Source organism: Molossus molossus, unplaced genomic scaffold (assembly GCF_014108415.1).
Source record: "Molossus molossus isolate mMolMol1 unplaced genomic scaffold, mMolMol1.p scaffold_m16_p_1, whole genome shotgun sequence".
NCBI lineage: Eukaryota > Metazoa > Chordata > Mammalia > Chiroptera > Molossidae > Molossus > Molossus molossus.
In genome coordinates, this window is record NW_023425344.1 from 189,012,744 (window position 1) to 189,039,576 (window position 26,833).

A 26,833-nucleotide genomic window follows, 5' to 3' on the forward strand; every position below is an offset into this window, starting at 1 on the left:
CTGTATTTTTAAAGACTTGACTCTCATTAGTACATTAGTACTTCAGGCCTCAACAATACTATCACATCTGTGGAACACTACTTTTGTTTCCTTTAACTTGATTCATTTCTGGATCCCTTGATCACTTTCTACAGTGCTCTGGGATCAGGGCCTATTTGAACATTGAGAAAGTTCCCATGGTTTCCTTCTGAGAAGATCCTTGCTTATCAAATCTAGAGCTTATCTCTTTTTCTTGTCCAGGATTAGGTAGACTATTGGGAAAAGTCCTTACAAAGATTCCCTGGGAACTGGATTTTTAAAACAAGTGTCTGTGGGAAAATACTCTCCAAGTACAGAGGGGGCTCTGTTTTTGCCTCTACTTATTTCTCGAGCTCCTTGGGGAAAAGAAAGTATTACAGGTCAAATCTTCTCACAAGTAAGCTCCACTAGGCTGTACAAATACGTGGTATGGATTAGAATTTTGTTTCATTGACTGTAGCTTGCATTAGATTAGACGTAAACTGGGCTGTGGCGGACTCTTCGTTAAAAGATTTTCATTGTGAAGGTATTTGTTGCAGAGGAATTCACCTGGTAAACAGCTGTCTTCCAGCTGATATTTTTACCAGGCTGATTCAGAGTGGGGAGCGGGAGTGGGAAAAGGCTGTGTACACAGTCTGCTGGCTAGCAGTCAAGGCAGAGGAAAGAAAACACAGGCAAAGGTCTGTGTGAAATGTGAATCTGAGTCACAGAAGGAGAGGAAGAAAATAGCATGTGTCATTCTGAAAAAGCTCCTCTTAGGGCAGTTTCTTTTGGCTGGACCAGCTGCCTCTCCCCCGGAGAGAGTCACAGGGCCTCCCTTGGTTCTTCCTGCCGCATTTTCAGACTCAAAAGGAAGCCACCTTCGGGCAAATTCCTTCTTCTGCCCAAGAAAGAAAATAATAGGAAATTGAGAGTCCTGGTCTCTGAAGAACTGGGGTTAGGTTTTGAATGAACCCAGGAGAGTGACCTGCCATCAGGAGCTGGGAATGGTCATAAATTGAGCTTGCTCCTCTGGCGCCCCCTTGTGTATGAGGGTGGAACTGTGTTCTTTAAAGTTGCCTAAATCCCCACCATTTCAGTCTCCAGAACTCTATCCAGTATGTCTCTGTTTCTAAGTCTTACCTTTCAGCCTGGAGAGTTTCCTCACCAACTTCTGGCCGTTCCCAAAGCTCATCTCTTGAAGGTTTTCTCTGGTCGTCCCTGTAGACCCTCCTCCATGTATTAATATTTCTAAACAAATTCGTTATCTTTCCATTTGTCCTTGCTTCTCTGGTCACTAAGTCCCAGGAAAAGGCTGCAGCAAACTGTCAATCAATAATAGACAAATATTTCTGATGTTCATTAAAAATTTTTACAGTTTTATTGAAATGTAACTTATATATCATAAAATTCACTCATTGTAAGTGTATAGTCAATTATTTTTTATTTTTTTATTGATTTTAGAGAGAGAGAGGAAGGGAGAGGGAGAAAGAGACAGAAACATCGATGACAGAGAACATCGATTGGCTGCCTCCTGCATGCCCCCTACTGGGGATTGAGCCCACAACCTGGGCATGTGCCCTGACTGGGAATCGAACCAGCTACCTCTTGGTGCATGGGTCGACGCTCAACCACTGAGCCACACCTGCCAGTCTATAGTCAATTATTTTTAATGAATTTATAGTGCTATGAAAGCATTGCCAGCAATCTAGATTTAGAACATCTCCAGAACCCCATAAAGTTCCCTCATGAGTGTCCGCAATCAATCTCTCAACTCCGCCTCCAGTCTCAGGCAATAACTGACCTGATTTGCCTTTTCTGGTCACATACAATAAACAAAATCATAGAATATGGAGTGTTTTGCAATTGGCTTCTTTCACTTAATATAATTTTTGAGGTTCATTCATGCTGTAGCATGTTTCAGTGCTTTATGACTTTTTGTTTTTGTTTTTGTTTTTGTTTTTCATCCTCACCTGAGGACATTTTTCCATTTTTTGTATAGATAGAGTGGGAGGGAGAGAGAGGAAGAGAGAGAGAGAGAAACATCGACGTGAAAGGGACATATCGAGTGGCTGCCACCCGCACGACCAACCAGGGCCGGGGACAAACTGCAACTGAGGTACATGCCCTTAGTGGGAACTGAACCCAGGTCTCTCTGGACCGCAGGCCGACGCTCTAACCGCTGAGCCAAACCGGCCAGAGCTTCACTCAGTTTACTAAAACAAAATTAAATTGGGTTTTTATCATAGAACCTCACAGGATCATGAAGATGACAAGATGCATTTCACATTTCACAGAGCAGGGTTGTGAGTAGAATACAAACGTGAAACATTTTCCAATTAATTTTGCCACGGTTTATATTTTACAGTAAATATCTATTAATAACTTTAAAAACACAGTTTGGGCCCTGGCCGGTTTGGCTCAGCGGTTAGAGCATCAGACCCCGGACCAGAGAGGCCCGGGTTCGATTCCTGCTAAGGGCACGTACGTTGGTTGCAGTTTGTCCCTGGCCCCGGTTGGGGCTGTGTGAGTGGTAGCCAGTCGATGTGTCTCTCTCACATCGATGTTTCTCTTTCTCTCTTCCTCCCTCTCTCCTTCCCGCTCTATCTGAAGATAAATGCAAAAATGTCCTCGGGTGAGGATTAAAAAAAACAAACACACAGTTTGGTAAATTGCTGGATCAATGAACTGTTTAGACTTTGGGACAAATACAGGGTGGGGCAAAAGTAGGTTTACAGTTTTGAGTACCCGAAACACAGTTTATTTTTGTTTTTGTTTTTTTTAATCCTCACCCGAGGACATTTTTCCATTTTTTGTTCAGATAGAGCGGGAGGGAGAGAGAGGAAGAGAGAGATAGAAACATCGACGTGAAGGGACACATCGAGTGGCTGCCACCCGCACGACCAACCAGGGTCGGGGACAAACTGCAACCAAAGTACGTGCCCTTAGCGGGAACCGAACCCGGGTCTCTCCGGACTGCAGGCCGACGCTCTAACCGCTGAGCCAAACCGGCCAGGGCCAGTTTATTTTTATATTATTATTTATTATTGTATTATTTTCTACATGAACAATTGTAAACCTACTTTTGCCCCACCCTACGTAGGGGATTGGTTATAGTAGAGATGGTCATCACTGGGTATTCTTTATATTCCCACAGATTATGGTCAGTACTGGGGAACAAATAAGCAAATGCCCTCCTAGGATCTTTCTCCTCATAATTCTTCCTCTGGTTGTGTTTAATCCCTGGCACTCTCGGCCACCACACCTCCCACGTCTGAGGCAAACCCACGTCCGCTATCCTGACAGAGAAGGTACAACTGAGGTTTGGATGCACCTCTAAGTACCTGATTTCTCGCTTCTGTCCTAAAGTAGTTTTAATTTTCCTTATAAAATTAATATATTGTCATTTAAAAAAATTCAATAGATACCAAGAAGTATAAAGGAAAACATGCAGAGTAACAATAATTCCACCATCCTAGGCAGCCACCTTTAACATTTGGGTATTCATGTTTACAGGTATTTTTCTATGCATCTCTCTCTCTCCCACCACATGCTTTCTTTAAAAAATGTACAGTGAGCCCAGCCAGTGTGGTTCAGTGGATTGAGCGTTGACCCACGCACCAAGAAGTTGCTGGTTCGATTCCCGGTCAGGGCATATGCCCAGGTTTTGGGCTCAATCCCCAGTAATGGGGTGTACAGGAGGCAGCCAATTGATGTCTCTCTCTCATTGATCTTTCTATCTCTCCCCCCTCTCTCTTCCTCTCTATCTAAAAAACAAAAATCAATAAAAATATTTTTTTAAAAAATGTGCAGTGAGTGCTTATTAAACGCCAGCATTGTGCCAGGTACTGGGCAGAAGGTGATCACCTGATCCTGCACTCAAAGAGCATTCACCTAGTGAGGGAGAAAGACATGAAATAAATCAGGCAAATAATTTTATGTTTACAAATTGCGGTAAGTCTGGGATTGACGTTGGTTTGCCTCAGACGTGGGAGGTGTGGTGGCCGAGAGTGCCAGGGATTAAACACAACCAGAGGAAGAATTATGAGGAGAAAGGTGCTAGGAGGGCATCTGCTTATTTGTTCCCCAGTACCGACCATAATCTGTGGGCTCAAATCAAACATATATTTTTATAAACTGTTTCTTCACTTATATCAGTGTACCATGAATATCTTTCTATGGAATAGATATAGACTCCGGGCTAGAATTGAGAATAACATAAACATGCTCCTATCCCTGAGGGTTGAGTTCTAACAGGAGAGAGTGACATATAAATAGATCATTTGAATTCTGTTTTAGTAGTGGTTGTATAGGGCATAAACCTGGGGCAGGGAAGGCTTCATAGAGGAAATGATGCCTAAGTTCTCTTTTAAAGGACAAACAGAAATTTTCCAGTTAAGTAAAGAGAGGAGGTAGTCAGTGCGCATAAAAACATAGAGTTAAAAGCATGGCATGTTCAGCGATCTGTCAGCAGCTTATCTAGTAGGAGAAGAGGCTGGGGAGGTGGGTGACGGGAAAGTTATCAAGGTCTAAATCTTAGGAGTTTCTATTTTTTCCATCAGACTATTTTGAACTGAAAATAATATGAGCACATTTCTAAGATGCAAAACTCTCTCTGAAGATTTGGCTGAAAAGAGAAGAAATTGGTAATAATGGTTGACTAAATAGGAAACTCTTATAATAATCCAGGACAGAGATGAGGTATAAAGCCAGATGGCGGTGGGGAAAAACGGAGCAATGGGGGTGTATTAAGTGAGTTATTAGGGGTAAACGGAGGCACTTTAGCTAGAATGGGAAATCAGAAGCATTGGTGAAAGCTGACAGGGCTTTGCAGAGGAAGTATTACCAAATGTTAAACCCAAAGAGAACGGGAATGAAGAAACCTAAACGGAGTTTAGACATTTAGGGGGTTGAGAAGAGAGTAGATGACTGGAACCTATGGAAAAGAGTCTGGCAGAGGATAGAGGGTGAGGACTGGATGGACATGTGTATGTCCTGGAACTCTCCTTTCAGATGGCTCCCAGGACAGCATGGCAACCCTAGAGACAGTGAGCATGAACAACTGATGTCTGTCTTCAATAGCCCCATCGAGCGAGGGCAGACATTTTCAGAAAGCTGTTCCATGAAGGAATGATTCCCTAGAGATATTTCCTCGAAAAAAGTGGGCTGAATTGCGGTGATGGCCATAGGGAGGGGGTGCAGGCACTGGGTGGAGGTGGGTAAAGGGTGGGAGGAAATGGGGACGTCTGTAATAGTGTCAAAAATAAGATTAAAGTTTTAAAAGAAAAAAAAAGCGGGCTGAATTCTCAGTGGACATGGGGTTGGAGACTAAGGCTTTCAAAGAGATAGCTAATGTTTGTGTGTAAAAAATTTCTGAAGAAATACATTATAGTGGTTGCTTTTAGAGAGAGCAGGTGGGTGGCTGGGGGATGGGAGGGGAAAAAGACTTTTCTCAGTATAATTTTTTGTACATTTTGAATTATTAACAAAGCAAATGTAACATCTATTCAAAACAAAAGATTTTTAAAAGGAGGCTTAGGAAATACACGGAAGGAAAACATTTTATTGCCCTTTCCCACATCTCTCTGTATTTCCAAGTGAGACAGCCCTGCTGATAGGTGGGGCTGCTGATATTTTTATGGGGAATAAACTAGTTTGTCCCCCTGCTGTCCTAGGACCACTGTACCTTCTTAAGGTGCATGCACCTTACTCATGTACTGAGTCACTTCTCTGCCCTATTTTTAGCTCAGTGAAGCCACCCTCCTCCCATACTGTAAGAGACAGAGGAAATACAGTTCTCAAGGGTTTAATTTAATAGGTTCAATCCCTGTGATTGTATGGCATTCTGAGTGAAATTACCTGGGGCAGAAGGAAAGATGGGAAAAGGAGAAAGAAGAGTCCATACTTACGGGAAAATGGACAGTCCAAAATTATAAGCTCAAAAGAGAACATCCATACCCCCTTCATTTCAGGGCAGGGCTTGGAGCCAGCCTCAGAACAGGAAGCCACAGACACCCACTTCTCTGTCGGTACCATGAAAGCACAGAGAAAGGGCTGAGGTGGGGCTGCTCCAGGCTCAAAGTCCGGATTTAGGGCTGCAATCTCATTTCTACCTGTAAGGTTGTGTGACCTTGGTCAAGTGGCTTCCACAGTCTGAGTACAGTATTTTTTTTTTTTTTTTTAACAAAATTAGGTGACTGAATGGGTTGATGGCCTCCAAATTTTCTTCCAGTTCCCGCATCCTATAATTCTAAATCTAAGGAAGTCATGCTATATAATTTTATAGCTTTTCCTACCAGGAATTTCACTTCTGGGCTTTTGACATTTGTTTCTTGGCTCTATTTTCAATTTTTTAACTTTGCAAGGTAGAAGCTAGAGGAGGAATGTAGGAACTGGTGAGAATTCAGTGATCTTTGTGTCTGGGTCACAGGGTAGGGTTTCAACAAATAATTGAGCATTTACTATGTACTAGTTAAGCAGTTTTCAAATTTTGTGATCTCAGGACCCCTCTACATGCTTAAAAGTTATTGAGGACCTCCAAAAGCCTTTTTTTATATGAGTTATGTCTATAGATATTTACTGAATTAAAAAGTAAAACTGAGAAAATTTAAAACTATTAATTGATTTAAAAATAGCCACAATATTCTGGCTGGTGTGGCTCAGTGGCTGAGTGTCAACTCATGTACCAAGAGGTTGCCGGTTTGATTCCCGGTCAGGGCACATGCCCAGATTGTGGGCCCTATCCCCAGTGGGGGGCATGCAGGAGGCGGCCAATTGATGTTCTCTCTCTCCTTCTTCCTTCCTCTCTCTCTAAAATTAGTAAAGAAAAAAGTTTTAAAATAGCCAAAATAAACCAATTACATGTTAACATTAAAGAAAACCCAACTGTATATTCACAACAAAAATAAATTACTGAGAGGGATGGGATTGTTTTACAATTTTGCAAATCTCTTTCGTGTCAGGCTTAACATAAAACAGCTGGATTATCATGCCTAGTTCTGCATTTAATCTTTTGCTTTGGTGTTTGTATTAGTTTCCTGGGGATGCTATAAGAAATCACCACAAACTTGATGGCTCAACGCAATAGAAATGTATTCTCTTACAGTTCAAGAGGCCAGACATCCAACCTCAGTTTCACTGAGCAGAAATCAAGATGTGGGCAGGGAAGTGCTCCCTCTGGAGGCTCTAGAGGAAAAATCGTTCCTTGCCTCCTCCCGATTTTGGTGGCACTGGCATTCCTTACTATGTGGCTGTGTGGTTCTAATCTCTGTCTCTATCTTCACCTCAACTTCTCTTTTGTGTGTGGTCCCTAGTCTCCCTCTGCTTCTCTCTTGAAAGGACTTGGTGGTGGCATTTAGGGCCCACCACGGCAATCCAGGATTATCTCTTTATCTCGAAATCCCTCTAATCACGGCTGCACAAGTTTTACTATATAAATCAACATTCACAAATTCCAAGGAAGCCATTATTAGCCTACCACAGGGTTGTTATTTTGTTTGAAGTTTATGAAGAAAACCTGTCTCACACAGATATGTAGTTTAGGAAAAAAGTATTTTTTTTTTTTTATCCTCACCTGAGGACATTTTTCGATATTTTGTTCAGATAGAGTGGGAGGGAGGGAGGAAGGGGGGGGGGAGAGAGAGAGAGAGAGAGAGAGAGAGACATCGATGTGAAAGGGACACATCGAGTGGTCGCCACCCACATGACCCAACCAGGGCTGGGGACAAACTGCAACCAAGGTACGTGCCCTTAGCGGGAACCGAACCCGGGTCTCTACAGACCGCAGGCCAGCGCTCTAACCGCTGAGCCAAACCGGCAAGGGCTAGGAAAAAAGTATTTTAATACCCTTTTCAATTGTGGATATTCTTCTTTGATACAACACCACAACTCAACAAGAAGTAGTTTCCTCTTCTTCTTTTTTTTTAATCCTCACCTGAAGATACTTTTGCATTTATCTTCAGATAGAGCGGGAGGGAGAGAGGGAGGAAGAGAGAGAGAGAAACATCGATGTGAGAGAGGCACACTGACTGGTTGCCACTCGCACGACCCCCACCGGGGTTGGGGACAAACTGCAACCGAGGTATGTGCCCTTAGCAGGAATTGAACCAAGATCTCTTTGGTCCGCTGGCCGATGCTCTAACTGCATAGTTGTTCCAGGATAAAGTATGAGATTAAAATGTTTTGGCCCGGCCAGTGTGGCTCAGTGGTTGAATGTCGACCCATGCACCAAGAGGTCACCAATTTGATTCCCAGTCAGGGCAAATCCCCAGTGGGGGGCATGCAGGAGGCGGCCAGTCGATGTTCTCTCTCATCAATGTTTCTCTCTCTCTCCTTTCCTCTCGCTAAAATCAATAGAGAGAAAAAGATTTAAAAAATGTTTTAACACTTTATTTCCACACCCCTGTGTTTAGAGGCCAAGCATCTATATATATAAAAGATCTTTTTCAAGTATTAGTTGGTGCTTGTATTTGATAGATACAAGCAAAGCAACAAGTCTAGCTACATCTATAATTGTATAATTGTTGTCTATCAGAAAGGCAGCATAGCTCTGCAGGTGAGATGTTAACTCAGTCTTTGTGTTTGAAACTAATTTTCTAATTTGGTGAGTCACTGCATCTTTGGAAAGCAGCACTGCCACGGTGTCTTTGGCTGATTTTTCATATAGCAGGCATTCACTGGGTACTGTACAGGCTTTATTAGCATTTCAGCTATTGTGTGCCCTTCTCTAGCCAGTGCAATACAATAATTTAACCTGTAAGATGCTTCAGTGGGGTTTTCCTTTCTAGTTTGAAAAGTGGTAACAACAACAACAACAAAAAGCTTCGGCTTTTAACGATCTTGTCACGTTTAAAATCTTAAATTCCCTTTCCTTTAAAGGAAGTTACTGTTCTCAAAATGATGCCTCAACTTTACTGAGAGGATGAGAGTAGAAACAACAAATAACATTTAAGTAATATGAGTGTAGTTTTGAGTGTGGATCCCGGGAAGGGTCTCAGGGACCCTCGGAATCACCAGATCACACTTTGCGATCCACTGTACCAGATCCTGTTCTAGGTAGAAACTGGGGTAACAGCAATAGATGCCTTCTCTGTAGGAAGGTGAGTATTTGCGTGGTGGCAGCTGTGATGGTTGCACAGGCCATGGGGGAGGGGCGGGCAGGGTCAGCTACCCCTTCGTGCCCACCGGGCCTGGTAGTCGGCTCCAGGAGGCCTTCCAACTGCCAACCGCTCAGCGCAGACGGCCGCGCGACCACCTGCCCTTCCGGAGGGTGGATGCGAAGCGACGCGGGCACGAGTGGCCCCTACGCCGCGGCTTTGAACCCGGCAGGACGGATGCTCAGGACACCCGTGCTGTCTGCCGCTCAACAGCGCCAGGGCGCCCAGCACGCGGGGCCCGGTCCCTCGAGGTGCGGCGGGGCTGTGAGCGGTGGCCGAACGGCGGCCAGAGACACGCCTCCCGACGCGGTCTCGGCAGCGCGCGGGCGGCTGCACGGAGGGGAGCGCGGGGACGCCGTGTAAGCCGGCGGGTCGAGCGGCACCCCCGGCGGACCCAGCCCTGCGCGGGGCCTCGCGTCTTCCTGCTAACGCAGGACGTCAGCCTCGCGCCGGCCGTGCGCGCGCCGGCCCCGCGGCCTCTCGCGCCCCCCGCGGCCTCGTCGGGAACTGCGCGGCGCTTGTCCACGCGGGACACGAATAAAGATTTCTTCTTCAAACAAACAGGAAGTGCCTACGGAGGCCGGGCCGGCGGCGGGGCACGGGCCGGGCATGAAGCCGGGCGGCGGCGGCGATGAGCGACATCGTGGAGAAGACGCTGACGGCGCTGCCCGGGCTCTTCCTGCAGACCCCGGGCGGGGGCGGGCCGGCGGCCGCCCAGGCGGCCTTCTCCTCGCGGCTGGGCGGCCTCATCCGCGGCATCACCGCGCTCACCTCCAAGCACGTAAGTGCCAGCCGGGCCCGAGGTCAGGGCGCCGGGGAGGCCCCCGCGCGGGGAGCCTGCGCCCGCCGGCCGGCCTGCGGCGGGCCCGGAGCGGGGTTCGGGGCGCCTGTGCGTTTGTCTGGAAGCGGCACTTCCCTGCCCGCCTGGCAACTGGGTTTCCACAGTTGGCCCTGACACTGACTCGTTGAGATCTGCGGGCAAATCTCCTTTAATTTTGTTCTTCCCCATGTTCCCCCGACGTTGAAGTAGGAAAGTACCAGTATCTATTTCTTAGGTGGTTTCGAGGATGAGACGAGACATCGAGCGTGTGAAAATACAATAGGAGTTGTCAGCATCCGCCTTCTGCAAAGTTTCTTTCCCTGCCCGGGTTCTTCCCCTCCCCCAGTTCTTTCATCTGCTGATGACACACGGTGGAACAGACCCTTCCATCTGCACCTGTTGTGACCTGTCTTTGGGGAGCTTGAGGTGTTTGGTTAGACCAGTGGGTGGGGCAAGGAAAAAAAAGCATAATTCTTCCAAAATGTAAAATTTGCTGAGTAAGTCATTGCCTCACATGGGCTTTGACAATGAGCAGTTATTTCACAAGTTCTAAGTTCCCCAAAGACTTTTGGTAGTTGTATAGATTATGTTAAAGCTTCATGGAGCTTCTATCTTTAACAAATCATTTTATGTTATAATATGTTCAGAAGATACTGATGGAAGAGGTTATGTGTTAGACACCCAGGGAACAGAAAAACACACTTCCTTTTCCCAAGGGCTTGGTCATTCATCTTGGGCTTGAGACAAGTGTGAGCAATATACGATGATATAAGTAGCAGGAGAGAGGAAAAGAGAGAAAGTTTTTCTTCAAAGTGCTCTGAGTGTTTAAAATGTTCTTTTAAAACTGAAATAAGATGATGCTGTACTGGGGAGGGTCTGCTTCATATTCACAATTTGTTATTCGTGGATTTATTATTGTTTGTCTTAATGTTTTGTCCTTTGCTGATTTTTATAAGATGCTGACTGAAATTAAAAAAAAAAATTTTTTTTTTGGTCCCAAATTGCAGTACTTTGCCAGTAGTTCTTGATTAGCCCCCTAATGGACATCTGCTAATTAAGTGTATAAATTAAAGATAGCATTATATTAGCAAAAAATGGGGCCAATTTTCAAGTGCTTTTAAGGAGGTAAAATACAATGCAGAGAGTAGAAGTGACCACATTGGTCTATTTATTGTGTTAGAGAGATGGAAAGTGAGGGAAAAAATGTAAGGAATAAGAAGGATAGAAAAGGAAATTTTGTTTCTGCCTTCTTACCCTATTTATCTATTCCATGAAGACTTTTTAAAAACAGTATATATATATATATATATTTAAAAAAAACTTGTTTTCCTTTATTGATGTTAGAGAGAGAGGAAGGGAGAGGGAGATAGAAACATCGATTGGCCTGAATGAGAATTGAACCAGCGACCTCTTGATACATGGGTCACCGCTCAGCCACTGAGCCACACCAGCCGGGCCCATTAAGACTTTTTAATTTTAAGGAAAAGGCGTGAGAACCTTATTGTGGGCCAGTACATGAAGAATTTCTTTTCTTTTTCTCCACTGTTAATTTTTTAAAAAATCATCTTTTCTACTAAACTGTCTTTAAGGGGTCAGTAACTGAGTGAAGAAAAGAGGAAGGTGGTTTAGACTGAAAATAGTTATTCTTACCAGGAATGAGTCTGAGAATTGGAGAAATGCCTTTAAGCAAATCTTAAACACATACTTGTTATAACTCTCCTTTAAAATAGTGTTTCTTTTTATCAAAAGTATTATATTTTCCCTTTAAAAAATACAATTACAGTTTAAAAAGACAGTTACTTGTGCATTTAAATATTTTCACTCTTTTCAGGAGGAAGAAAAATTAATCCAGCAAGAACTGAGTAATCTGAAAGCAGTGGTTTCTGCTCCTACAACAACACTGGTAAGTTTGCATAGTCTGTGCCAGCACATTTGGAATTTGAAATCTGGTCCACTGTGGACTCCATAGTGACATCTGATTGATCACTTGCTAAAATCTAATTTATCGTAGTCACAATCAGTTATGGATGGTAGCAAGTGAGATGTGAACTTTAGCCTGTTATTATTGACTGGCTGCACGGAGGAAGATCTCCTTGACTGATGTCTATTTAGTGCCAAGGTGATGATGATTACATATATGTGGCACTACTCCTGGGGCCCCAGTGCTGACCTTACTCTTTTAATATTGCGCCCTGGGAAAAGATGAGTATATATCATTTAAAAAAATATTTTCAGAACCAAATGGATATATTGTAGATCTCATTTTACTGTTATATATCTTGGAGTATAAGTTGACTGACTGATAAGGTGAAATAAATGGTTTTCTTGCTGTAAAACTAAGGGTATTGGTTGGTAGCTAAGTCAGAATTCATTTGTTTTTAAACTTGGTTTTATATAATTAGATTTTTCAAATAACATTTCATCAACTTTTTAATGAGTGACCACTATGTGCAGGTCACTGTAGGACTGATTGTTCCTACATAGTTAAAGACCTAGGTGGGTTATTTTTTTCTTTCCTAATTTTTTTTTTTTATCCTCACCTGAGGACACATTTTGCATTTATTTTCAGATAGAGAGGGAGAGAGAAAGAGAGGAAGAGAGAGAGAGAAACAGCGACGTGAGAGAGACACACTGTGTGGTTGCCACCCACAGGACCCCTACTGGGGCCGGGGACAAACCGCGAGTGAGGTACATGCCCTCAGCGGGAACCGAACCCAGGACTCTCTGGTCTGTGGGCTGACGCTGCAACCACTGAGCCAAACTGGCCAGGGCTCTTTCCTAATTTTAATGTGGTTTCACATAATTAGATTTTTCCAAGCAATATTTATTCAGCAAAGATTTAGTGAGTGTTGTCTTTATATAAGTCACTGTGGGAATGTTCTCCTTCTTCTGATAAAAATATCAGGTGATTATTTTGCATGAGTGCATGCATATACATGAATAACACTTGTAAAGTCTGAGAGAATGTATACATTTTCTTTTATGATAATAATATGTGGACAAATGAAACTCAAAACATAACTAATCTGATATATCTGTGTATTATGTATATATGTTTGTGTACATGTGTCTATATGTGTATAAAATCATTGCATTTCATCGTACCTGATAGAAATGTTAAGCAGAAATGGTTTCCCTCTTTTTACTTTGTTAGATTTCCATAATTGGTATAATTTCCATAATTTTCTATAATTGGCATCAATAAATATCATTTTTCTTGCTATCAGGCATAAACCCCATGAGGGCAGAACTAAGAAAAATAGGTAGAAGTTAGGAAGGAAGATTTTTATCATTATGGCCATCCAATTCTGGACATGCTTTACAGTGTAGTCTGTCCCTAAAGTGGTCATGAAGAGGTTGGGTGAGTTTGTTAGACAATTGTAAAGAGAATTCCTGCAATGGGGGATATACTTCTTCTCTAAAAATAAGAGAATAGCATTGTATGTAATATTTTAAGTTCATAATGACTTTTGAAAAACTGAACTAAATGTTACAAAGCCAGGGTGGATAATTAATGGCTTAAATGAACACTTTCACACCTAATTGATATAGAAACCTTTTAAGAGGTACTTCTACTATCTTTTTTTTTTTGTACTTCTAGTATCTTATAAGCTTGTTTTCTCAGTATTTAAAAGTCTTAATGTGTTAATGATTTAACTTATATTACTTTAAAAAAACAAATGAAAAAATCTTATTCCCTTAAGATTTTCCTATGGTTTCTTTTTAAACTCTTCATATTTAACATATACATATATAAATGAAATATTAAACATTATTATCCTTACTTTAAAATATTTTATTGTTTTCTAAGGATTTTGTGATTTAGTAATTCTGGAATATACTAACCTTAATTAATTTTTAGATATTAAAACAATCTGTGAGCTTTTCTTATTTTGAAACACATATTGAGAATACTCAATGATGCAAACACTCAAAAATGCAAATATTATACTAATAAAACAAGTTTATAGAATCTCCTAACACATCTTATTTGCTTGTGCTGTAAATATTGAAAGACCTAGTTAAAAAATTAAATATTGAAATGGCTTTACCATTAATGAAATCATGTCTTTTATTTCAAAATAATTGCGAGTATTGCAGAAAAGGGATGTCTATAAGGCAGACTTACAAACAGCATAATAATTCTGAAGAAAGTCTACATGAAATTTGATCTTTAAATGTGAAAAATATTTCACTACAGAAATTCTTACCCACTTGTGGGAATTTTATGGATGTTTTTCTTTGAGAAAATAAAATAGTGTGCTGCATTCTAGAAGCCAAGTCAGATTACCATAGATAAAATTTTGTCTGAGGATCTTGTGTCTCACATTATAAATAAATTTTACACTAGGGGCATCTAGAATTATAAATAGCCACAGTTGATTTATAGTGTTGCCACTAACAAAACATTGTAATTATTTTACTAAAATAGAATACTGTTGATAGTTACATTAGGGAGCAACTTTTTTTGCTGTTAATCCTCAGCAGAGGATATTTTTTCCACTGATTTTTAGAGAGAGTGAAAGGGAGAGAGGGAGCAGGGGAGAAAGAGAGAGAGAGAGAAACATGGATGTGAGAGGCACATCAATTGGTTGCTTCTTGTACGTGCCCCAACCAAGGCTGGGGATCGAACCTGAACTCAGGCACATGCCCTTTACCTGGAATCGAAACCGAGACCCTTTGGTTCATGGGCTGACTCTCTAACCACTGATCAACATTGTCCAGGGCTAGGGAGCAACTTTAAAATATATATATTTGTTTTTATTGATTTTTTTAGAGAGAGTGGGAGGGAGAGAGAGAAACATCGATTGGCTGCCTCCTGCACACCCTGCACTGGGGATCAAACCCACAATCCGGGCATGTGCCCTGACTGGGTATCAAACCGGGACCTCTCAGTCCATGGGACGATGCTCAATCCACTGAGCCACACTGGTTGGGTGCAACTTTTATTTATAAAGTCTGACTTCAGCTGATTAATATACGATCATACACACACGCACACACATATATATATATATTCTCTTTTCAGTGCCAGCATTAAAGGATTCCCCTGTTAAATGATTACAATATAATAACAAAAAATCAAAACATTCTGTTTATTTACACAGTTACTGGATATTTTGCTTTTCAGAAAATGATGAAGGAATGTATGGTGAGACTTATATATTGTGAAATGCTTGGATATGATGCTTCCTTTGGCTACATACATGCAATCAAGTTGGCACAACAAGGAAACCTTTTAGAAAAAAGAGTAGGTATGTATGTGTGTAAGACTTAATCCTGTCCTTAAAGTGGTGGGTATATAGTATATTTTTAGAACATTGCTTTGTACTTTCCAAAGCTTTACAAAGGTAACTACCTCAAAACTTAAAGCCTATAAATAAAGTCAGTTTTCCTGTTTCATAGCATTTTGGAGTTATAGAGAAGACTAAAAATTGCCTGTTTTTTTGATGGTGGTTGGTTGACTATATATATTTGTAAAAACTCATTAAACTATACACTTAAAAATGGGTGAATTTTGCCCGGCCGGTGTGGCTCAGTGGATTAAGCGTCATCCCATGGACTGAGAGGTCTGGGTTCGATTGCTGGTCAGGGCACATGCCCAGGTTGTGGGCTTGATCCCCAGTAGGGGGCATGCCGGAGGCAGCTGATTGATATTTCTCTCTCACATCAATATTTCTATCTCTCTCTCAAGAAAAAAAGAGTGACTTTTCTTGTATACAAATTACATATAACTAAGTAAAGCTAATTTTAAAAAGTCTGTCTAGCTTCATCAGTTTAATGATCAGAAATCTTTCTTTATAGAATAAAACTGAAATTGACTTGAATAATTATAAATATCCTGTTCTCAGTTTCACAAATGTTAGCTATGAAGATTAGAGGCATTGTTTTATTTATTTTTTATCCTCGCTTGAGGACATTTTTGCATTTGTCTTCAGTTAGAGTGGGAGGGAGAGAAGGGGGAAGAGAGAGAGAGAAACATCAATGTGAGAGCGACACATTGACTGGTCTCCACCCACACGAGGTCGGAGACAAACTGCAACTGAGGTACGTGCCCTCAGTGGGAACCAACCTGGGACTCTCTGGTCCGTGGGCCGATGCTCTAACCGCTGAGCAAACCGCCAGGGCTTATTTATTTATTAATTAAAATTTTTTCTTGATTAGAGAGAGAGAAATATCAATTTTTATGTTCCACTTATTTATGAATTCATTGGTTGATTCTTGTATGTGCCCTGATGGGATCAAACCTGTAACCTTAGCAAATGGGGACGTCACTCTAACCAATTAAGCTACCTGGCCAGAGCCTAGAGGCATCTTTAAAAATTTTTTTTTGTTTTTATCTTCACCTGAGGACATTTCTCCATTTTTTTTTATTTTTTTTATTTTTTTTATTTTTTTATCCTCACCTGAGGACATTTTTCCGTTTTTTTTTTGTTCAGGTAGAGTGGGAGGGAGAGAGAGGAACAGAGAGAGAGAGAGAAACATCGATGCGAAAGGAACACATCGAGTGGCTGCCACCCGCACAACCGACCAGGGCCGGGGACAAACTGCAACCGAGGTACGCGCCCTTAGCGGGAACCGAACCCGGGTCTCTCAGGACCGCAGGCCGACGCTCTAACCGCTGAGCCAAACCGGCCAGGGCTCCATTTTTTTATTCAGACAGAGCAGGAGGGAGAGAGAGAGAGAGAAACATCGACATGAAAGGGACACATCGACTGGCTGCTACCCACACTACCCAATCAGGGCTGGGGACAAACTGCAACCAAAGTACATGCCCTTAGCGGGAACCGAACCCAGGTCTCTCTGGACCATAGGCCAATGCTCTAACTGCTGAGCCAAACCGGCCAGGGCTCTTTAAAAAATTTTTGTCTGTGTAATCAACCTTTAGGGCTATTAGGAAAAATCTGTTCAAGGACTTAAAACTTTTTTTTTTTTTTTATCCTCACCCGGGAATACTATTCCATATTTTGTTCAGATAGAGTGGGAGGGAGAGAGAGAGAGAGAGAAACATTGACGTGAAAGGGACACATCGAGTGGTTGCCACCCACACGACCCAACCAGGGCTGAGGATAAACTGCAACCGAGGTACGTGCCCTTAGCGGGAACCAAACCCAAGTCTTTCTGGACCGCAGGTCGATGCTCTAACCACTGAGAAAACTGGCCAGGGCAAAAACTTCTATTCTTATAGATTCAGCTTTATATCAGAACCCCAAGAAGGAAGCACTTTAGAATAATATAGGACCAGAACATGTGATTTATTGAAAGAAGTTGATAGTGTTGTATTGTCAGGGACCAGCATTCTTCACAAGTTATGTTGACTTGTGCTGTTAGTTGATGGGGTGGGGGTGGGAGATGTTTTGGTAAAGATTCTCAGACTATATGCATACAATATTCTACTTGTTGAACCTCACTCCACCCAAAATACTCTTCCAATTCTAGACTTGTTGTATTTTTCCCTTTAAGTAGAATATCCTCTGGCATCCTGTCATTTCCTTTTCACATTCCAAATCAAGTTTGAACTTTTCTGTGATCTTTCAGGTGGCTCCTACCATTAGTTATTTTATGGTGTTGATGTTTTATACATTAATGTTTTAGCTCCCAAACTGATTCTAAGATCCCCAAAAGCAGGACATTAAAAATATTTTTCTTTATTAATTTTTAGAGAGAGAGGAAGGGAGAAGGAGAGAAAGAGATAGAAACATCTATGAGCGAGAACATCAGTTGGCCGCCTCCTGCATGCCCCCCACTGGGGATTGGGCCCACAACCTGGGCTAGTGCCCTGACCAGGAATCGATCTGGTGACCTCCTGGTGCATGGGTTGATACTCACTAGTGAGCACACTGGCTGGGCAGGCAGGACATTTTGACAGCACTAGTCAATAAATATTAGATGATTGGTGGTGTAGTTGTTTTGTACAACTCTTTCTATATTCTGCTGCTTAGACTTTTGCATAATTTTTTTCATTTTCAATTTTATTTTATTTTTAAAATATGTGAAGTGTTACATGGTTCAAAAGTTAAAAACCTTTTATAGGTATAATCAGAGAAGTCTCACTTTCATATCTAGCCCTTCTACCCAGTTTGCCTCTCACCCCCATAGTAACTATTTTCATTAGTTTCAGATTGATATTTCTATTGTTTCTTTTTGGGTGGGTGGTGGGGAAGCAAATGCATGGGTACATACTCATACACACTCTCTTATACAAAAGATAGCATGCTATATAGATTATTCTACACCTTATTTTGACATTTTCATACTTTTGTACAATTTTCATTGAGTGGATGGAAATACCATAGTTTTTTCAGCTAGGTTTGTATTAGTGGACATAATGGAAATTTTTTTTTTTAATCCTCATTTGAGGATATTTTTCCATTGATTTTCAGATAGAGTGGGAGGGAGGAAGGGAGGAAGAGAGAGAGAGAGAGAGAAGCATGAATGTGAGAGAGACACATTGACTGACTGCCTCCCCCACAACCCTGTTCAGGGCTGGGAACCAAACCGCAACTGAGGTACGTGCCCTTGACTGGAATCGAACCCGCGACTTTTTGGTCCACGCACTGACGATCCAACCACTGAGCCAAACTGGCCAGTGCTTTTTTTCTCTTTTAAATAATGTTACCATGAATAACCCTGTACATGGGTTATTTTATAATTGTGGAGGTTTTTTTTTTTATTATTATTATTTTTTCCTCACCCGAGGACATTTTCCATTTTTTGTTCAGAGACAGAGGGAGAGAGAGAGAAACTTCGACATGAAAGGGACACATCGAGTGGTTGCCACCCGCATGACCAACCAGGGCCGGGGACAAACTGCAACCGAGGCATGTGCCCTTAGTGGGAACCGAACCTGGGTCTCTCTGGACCACAGGCCGACGCTCTAACTGCTGAGTCAAACCGGCCAGGGCGTTTTTTAAATTTTTAATTTTATTATTATTGATTTGAGACAGAGAGAAGGAGGGAAGAAGAGAGAGAGAGAGAGAGAGAGAGAGAGAGAGAGAGAGAAAGAGAAAGAGAAACCATGCATAGATTTGTTGTTCCACTTATTTAATCATGCATTGGTTAAATCTTGTATGTGCCCTAACTGGGTATCGAAACCACAACCTTGGCATATCAGGATGATGCTCTAACCTATTGAGCTACCTGGTCAGGATATGGATGCTTTTCTTAAAGGAGACCTCACAGTCATTTTCATTGAAATTCATGATCTTTCTTAAGAAAATATTGCCAACTAGAGAGACATATATCTGTAGGTATCTGTATGTGTGCTAATGAGAGGAAGTTTTTTTTTTATTATAGCATTTACACTTTTTTTTTTAATCCTCACCCGAGGACATTTTTCCATTTTTTGTTCAGAGAGAGAAAGAAACATCGATGTGAAAGGGACACATCTAGTGGTTGCCACCCACATGACCCAACTAGGGCCGGGGACATACAGCATCCACAGTACGAGCCCTTAGTGGGAACCTAACTCCTGACACTCTAACCGCTGAGCCAAACCGGTCAGGGCACATTTAAACTTTTTACATGTCTTCATTCTGATACTATTGCCTCATTAACTCTCCTGGGATTATTAAGGCTAGTTTTGGTGTTTTCTCTAATCAAGAATGCCTTCTCGCCCTGGCTGGTTTGGCTCAGCGGTTAGAGTGTCGGCCTGCGGTCCTGAGAGACCCGGGTTCGGTTCCCGCTCGATGTGTTCCTTTCACATCGATGTTTCTCTCTCTCTCTCTGTGTTCCTTTCTCTCCCTCCCACTCTACCTGAACAAAAGGTGGAAAAATGTTCTCGGGTGAGGATTTAAAAAAAAAAAAAAGAATGCCTTCTCATTTTTCATATTAATATTGTTAAATAAATAAATTTCAGTACCCATTAAGTCAGGCATTGTGTTAGGTGCTTTATCTTGTGAGATGGTATTTCATTTTACAGAGGAGAAAACTGAGGCTCAGAAAGGTCAAGTCCAATGGACATAGACAACAAAGCTGGGGATGGGGTGGGGTGGGGGAAATGGGGAGGAGGGTGTCAATGGGGGAAAAAGGAGAAACATCTGTAACAAAAATAAATTAATAAAAATAATTAAAAAAAAAAGAAAGGTCAAGTCATTTGCCCAAGGTCATACAGCTAGTGAATGGTGGAGCCAGAATGTGAACCTAAGTTTCTGTAAGTCAAAGACTGCATTCTTATACAATACCTCACTCTTGGTTGTAGCAGATATATTCTATAATCATAGTTGTCTTAAAAAAATTTTTTTTTTTCTTTATTGATTTTTAGAGAGAGAGAGGAAGGGAGAGGGAGAGAGAGATAGAAACATCAATGAGAGAGAACATTGATTGGCCACCTCCTGTATGCTCCACACGGGATCAGGCCCACAACCTGGGCATGTGCCCTGACCGGGAATCAAACCAGTGACCTCTTGGTGCATGGGTCAACAACACTCAACCATTGAGTCACACCGGCCGGGTTCATAGTTGTTTTCATGAAACCTTTTTCATTTTTTTGTCGCAGACTATCCTTTCCCCCCTGTTTCCTGATTGTCAAAACAGTTTGGAAATTTTTTGTAACAGATAGAATTAAGGTTTCATTTAGATAATCTTTGGATTAGTTTGTTGATCATTTACTTTGATATTGGTGATTTGGGTGTTGGTGATACCTTAACTGAACAAATAAGTTCTAAGCAATCTGATAAGACCTAATCTCTGCTTTAATGCTTTCTAGGGTTTTTCTCATCTTTTTCTTGGCCCTGCATAGGTTTTTATTTTCCCTCTCATGACTGTGGGAGTAACAACTCTTTTCCTATGAACTTGGGTGAACATGTTACAGTGGGTCATGCTACGTGGTTGTGAGAATAGGAACTCTTCACATTTTCCCCATGTCCCCCAACACACACATACATGTGGATGCTGAGTAATGGTGGGGACAGTTAACATTAGAATCCCTAACGAACGGGCTGAAAAAATTGAGAAGAATGAAAAACAATGAAGATGGGATTCAGGGAATGGCGCCTCACTGTAGACTGTGTGGATAGACAGAACAGCATAGGGATTAAAAATGTGAACTAATGCCTACTGGCTGGGTTTGAGCCCTGGCTCCACCATGTAAGAGCTATAAACCTTGGGTAATTACCCTTTTGGGGCTTCATTATTATATTGGGGGTAATAATATCTATCTCAGAGTTGTTGTGAGGACTAAATGAGGTGAGGCTTGTAAAGTACTTGACCCGTAATAATTGTCTAACAAATGTTATCAATATGCAGGGTCACAGGAAAATGACAAGGAACATCTAGATTCCATGCACATGGCATTTGTCTTAATATATTTCCTTAATCCTAAGATGTACTTTTTTATGTTTTAATATTATTAAAATAAAAATGTTTAAGTCAGTGAGCACATTTAATGGAGTAGGCAAGCTTTTTCCTCAACCACTGTTAATTCATTCAATAGCATATCTTCCAATTGCAAAAATAAGGTATTGTTTATGGCTGAATATATGATTTATATCATATGACCTGGTATTTAGTAGTAGCCCATTCAACAACACAGATTGCCTGTAACACACTGTTAACTATAGTAGCTATTAGTTTTTGAGTGATTCTGTGTTTGACTACAGGGGAGAAAATGTTTTGGTTGACTGTGTAGAGATTTGCACAAAACACAGAAGGCATATATTCCTAATGTCATTTACATGACTTTAAGTTGGTACCCATAGCCTCTTTTCCATTTCAGGTATATCCTGTGAAATAGATAATTCTGAAAGATTTCAGGATGAAGGACACCTGAAATCTTCCTTAGTAGAGGTTTTGAACCTCATATTTTATAATTTGTTTTCATATTCACCTGCATCTGATATCTTTGACACTTAAATTTTGGATTATATGATTGCTTTGTTTAACTTCTTGGGAAACGTTGTAATGAGACCTTTTCCTTCCAATTTTATAGGTTATTTAGCGGTTTCTTTATTTCTACATGAAAGTCATGAACTGTTGCTTCTCCTTGTGAATACAGTCGTAAAGGTACTGTATTGTCTTTTGGCTATTACAGAGTCTGAAATTATTTCTGTAGGCATCTGACATTTTTCCTCAATCATATTGAATTAGATATTTTGGGAAGAAGGTAGGCTTACAGAATGGACTTAGAAAGATCTTTTAGATCAGGTTCTGTATCTGTAAAATGGGGATAATAATAGAAGTTACATTGTGAGGGTTAGATGAAACACTGTGTAAAGTAGTAGGTGCTACTGCTGCTTTTACTGTTTCATTTAAAAAAGCAGTGTTAGACTTATAACTGAGATATCCAGGCTCTCAGTTCAGTGTATTTTTATGCTGTTGTCTCTTTCTCTGGGATCTGTTCCAAAGTGATATAGATTTAAGCTGAATAATTTAAGTATTTTAAACTCTAGAAGCCATTTTAAAGGAGAATAGAGTATAATTAGATACCTGGAATGTACATATAATAAAAACAATTTAATCCACACTTACAATATTTTTTCCTGTTAAATTTTTAATAAAAATTGGTAATGAAGTATAATTGAATTATTGAGCATTTTCATTTTTTATCTTGTGCCAGTCTTTTGACATGTAGGTCCGTGTGTGTGTGTGTGTGTGTGTGTATGTAGTACTTTCTGAAGTTTAAGTCATTACTCTATTAAGGTTACTAGTAGCTTAAATTTTTCCAAACTTTTACAATATGTTTTCAGTTGCTATTAAAATGATTTATAAAATTTGTGCATATGTAAGTATGTATGAATGCATGCATTTTACTGTGTATATTTAAGAATTATTTCCTTTTAAACTTGCACTCATAATATTGCTTAACCAGAAAAATTCATAAGATTGGTTTATTATTAGTTTAGAAAAATTTTAAAAGCTGTTATAAAGGAGACCACTTTGGCCAGTGTTAGAACAGAAATGCAGTTTCCTTTTGGATCAGTTGCTTTTTGGCTGTGTTTAGCTATTGACTGTTACGGAAAATGAAACAGGGATATTCCTATAAAATATGAGGTAAGCACGAATGTACAAATTAATTATAAAGTTAGTAGAAAACTGTTAATTATGTGGGACCCTTGCAGTGTTGAGCTCACTATCCTTAGTTTTGAGATTTGCACTGAATGTTTTCTTTTCTTATAATTATGTTAGGACTTGCAGAGCACTAACCTGGTGGAAGTATGTATGGCACTTACTATTGTCAGCCAGATTTTCCCTCGGGAAATGATTCCAGCTGTTCTTCCGTTAATAGAAGATAAACTGCAACATTCTAAGTAAGTACATTCTTTTTGGATAGGTGTATACACTATATACTTCAAAACAAAAATTTATACTCAGAATTTATTATAACTAACTTAATGTTACCAACTTAGAGGATATTCTTTGTAATATAAAATGCAAAAATCCCCAGTAGCATTTTCTTTTATTTTTACGTGAGTTTAGAAAAATATTAGGCAGCTTTCTAAAGTTAAACTGAGAGGCAGTGAGGAGCTTAGTGTCAGGAATTCTTGGCTTTCCTCCCACTTCTACCACTAACCAGCATTGGTCCTGGTTTTCCCTTGACTGTGGGATTGGTTGAAGCTCCTTAATTCTCACAAAGTTGTTTTGAGGATAAAGTGAAATAATGGAAAACACTTGGAAAGAGTTCAAGTGCTATGGGTGCAGATAGCTTCAGTGTATTGGGGGTGCTTTTATATTAAAACTGCTGTATTTAGCCCGACCGGTGTGGCTCAGTGGTTGAGCATAGACCCATGCACCAAGAGGTCACCGTTTCTATTCCCAGACAGGGCACATGCCCAGGTTGTGGGCCCCATCCCCAGTGAGGGGCATCCAGGAGGCGGCTAGTCGATGTTCTCTCTCATCCATGTTTCTATCTCTCTCTCCCTCTCTCTCTAAAATCAATAAAGAAAAAAATTAAATAAAATTGCTGTATTTAAATTTTATTTTACAATAGAATATATCCTGATAAACCTTAACTTGTAGTATTTTGCTAATCTTATTCTGTAAGGTTCCTTAACTCTCTCCTTAATGCTTGGCTCATTTTTACACCCACTTGAATTATTTTGTTTTTGACCATATCCCTTACTTTCTAACCTTTAAAACTAGGAAAGAGTTTGCAATTGTTTTCCATTTTTTCTTTGTGATTATAGTATTTTAGTAATGTGTACATTATCGATAAAGATTTTTTTTGTTATTCAACAATATTTCTTTATTTAATATGCTTCTATAAGTCAGTAATTTTAGTGTTCTAAGATTATAAAATGTTGGCTTATGATTTGTATTTTTAAAGAAATAACTAAATGTTAGTTTTACTAAGAATAGTAGAATACTTTCATAGGTTTTTCAGACTTGGTAGAATGTTTTGTTTATGTCAAATATATATTTTGAACAAATGATGGGTATTGACAATTAATTACTGGAAACATTAGTTTTTCTTAGATAATTATAGGTTGATCTGGTCATAACAGAGCATATTTTTATATAAAATTTTTTCATACCACCACTATTTTGTGGTAATCACACTTACTAACTTTTTGTATGAAATCCTGTTGAGAGTAGATTTTTTTTCTTATTGCTTCCCATTTACCCTTTCTTTTTTTAAAAAAATATCTTTTATTGATTTTTTTTTTTTAGAGAGATTTAGGGAGAGGGAGAGAGAGAGAAACATTGATGAGAGCCCTGGCCAGTTTGGCTCAGTGGTTAGAGTGTTAGCCCACGGACTGATGAATCGTGGGTTTGATTCCAATCAAGGGCACATATCTTGGTTGCTGTTTGTTCCCAGTCCTGGTCGGGTCGTGTGGGAGGCAACCAGTTGATGTGTCTCTATCACATTGATGTTTCTCTCTCTCTCTCCCTCTCCCTCCCTCCCCCTCCCTACCCCTCCCCCTCCCTCCTTCTCCCTTCCACTGTATCCAAACAAAAATGGAAAAATGTCCTCCTGTGAGGATTAAAAAAAAAGAAAGAAAAGAAACATCAATGAGAGAGAAACATCAGTTGGCTGACTCCTACATGTCTCCTATTGGGGATCGAGCCCAAAACCCAGGTATGTGCGTTGACCAGTAATTGAACTGGTGACCTCTTGGTGCATGGGTTGACGCTCAACCATTGAGCCACACTGGATGGGCCTCTCATTTACCCTTTCAAATTTTTTTATTTCTTTCCATCTACTCTAATTTTAAAAAAAATTATTGAGGTATTTTATTATTATTATTTGTAATTTGTATTAATTTATTTTTGTTACAGATGTTTCTTTCCCCCTCCATTGACACCCTCCTCTCCATCCCACCCGCCGTCCCCCCAGCATTGTTGTCTATGTCCATTGGTTATGCATACATGCATATAAGTTCTGTGGTTTATCTTCTCTCTCCCCCACCCTGTCCCCCTCCTCTGAGATTTGTCAGTCTGTGTCCCACTTCCATGTCTCTGGGTCTATTTTATTTGTCAGCTTGTATTGTTCATTATATTCCACAAATAAGTGACATCGTGATATTTGTCTTTCTCTGTTTGGCTTATTTTGCTTAGTATAATACTCTCCAGGACCCTCCATGTCATCTCAAAGGATAAGAGATCCTTCTTTCTTACAGCTGCATAGTGTTCCATTGTGTATATGTACCACAGCTTTTTTTTTTTTATTTTATTTTTTTATTTTATTTTTTTATTTCTTTTTATCCTCACCCGAGGACATTTTTCCATTTTTTTTTTGTTCAGATAGAGCGGGAGGGAGAGAGAGGAAGAGAGAGAGAGAGAGAAACATCAATGTGAAGGGACACATCGAGTGGCTGCCACCCGCACGACCAACCAGGGCCGGGGACAAACTGCAACCGAGGTACATGCCCTTAGCGGAAACCGAACCCGGGTCTCTCTGTACCGCAGGCCGACGCTCTAACCCCTGAGCCAAACCGGCCAGGGCGAGTTACTGCATTTTAAAATTTTGGTTTCCTTGAGAAAATTCCTAGCTTGTTTTTATTTCAATTTGGCCTGTTCTCTCTCTCTCTCTCTCTTTTTATTTTTATTTATTTATTTATTTATTTATTTATTTTTTATGAATTATTTATTTATTTATTTATTTTTTTGTTACAGATATTTTACCTTTTTACCCCATTGGCACCCCCCCCCCCCCCCCCCCCTCCACCCTGTCCCCGGCTTAGTTGTCCATGTCCATTGGTCATGCATACATGCATATAAGTTCTGTGGTTTATCTCTTCCCACCCCCCCACCCCCCATCCCCTCTTCTGAGGGATGTCAGTCTGTGCCCTACTTCCATGTGTCTGGGTCTACTGTATTCCTCAGACTGTTATGTTCATTATATTCCGTATATAAGTGAGATCATGTGGTATTTGTCTTTTTCTGCTTGGCTTCTTTCACTTAGGATAATACTTTCCAGGTCCCTCCATGTCGTCTCAAAGGATAAGAGATCTTTCTTTCTTACCGCTGCATAGTATTCCATTGTGTATATGTACCACAGCTTTTTGATCCATTCATCTACTGGTGGACACTTGGGCTGTTTCCAGATCTTAGCTATTGTAAATAGTGCTGCTATGAACATGGGGGTACATATATTCTTCCTGATTGGTGTTTTAGGCTTCTTAGGGTATATTCCCAGCAGTGGGATCACTGGGTCAAATGGAAGTTCAATTTTTAATTTTTTGAGGTAGCACCATATTGTTTTCCATAGCGGCTGCACCAGTCTGCATTCCCACCAGCAGTGTATTAGAGTCCCCTTTTCTCCACACCCTCGCCAACACTTGTTGTTTGATGATTTGTTGATGGCGGCCATTCTGACAGGTGTGAGGTGATACCTCATTGTTGTTTTAATTTGCATCTCTCTGATGATTAGTGATGTTGAGCATTTCTTCATATGTCTCTTGGCCATTTGTATGTCCTGTTT

The 26,833-nt window shown here is 40.7% G+C and overlaps 1 protein-coding gene across 7 annotated transcripts in view; it reads left to right on the top strand.

Annotated features, from left to right (window-relative positions):
- The first annotated feature begins 9,774 nt into the window (after nt 1–9,774).
- AP4E1 (adaptor related protein complex 4 subunit epsilon 1) overlaps nt 9,775–26,833 on the top strand; it is a 74,349-nt gene continuing 57,290 nt past the window's right edge. For 6 of the 7 annotated variants that reach the window (XR_004959336.1, XM_036260097.1, XM_036260086.1 and 3 more), the window contains exons 1-5: nt 9,896–9,933; nt 11,804–11,875; nt 15,104–15,227; nt 21,902–21,975; nt 23,098–23,219. Coding sequence is in view for 6 of the 7 variants with exons in the window: in XM_036260097.1 (XP_036115990.1) it covers nt 15,107–15,227; nt 21,902–21,975; nt 23,098–23,219 (317 nt within the window). In the remaining variant the exon portion in view is untranslated. Of the gene's footprint in view, nt 9,934–11,803; nt 11,876–15,103; nt 15,228–21,901; nt 21,976–23,097; nt 23,220–26,833 lie in introns of all 7 variants that reach the window. The other variant, XM_036260077.1, reaches the window with a different exon arrangement.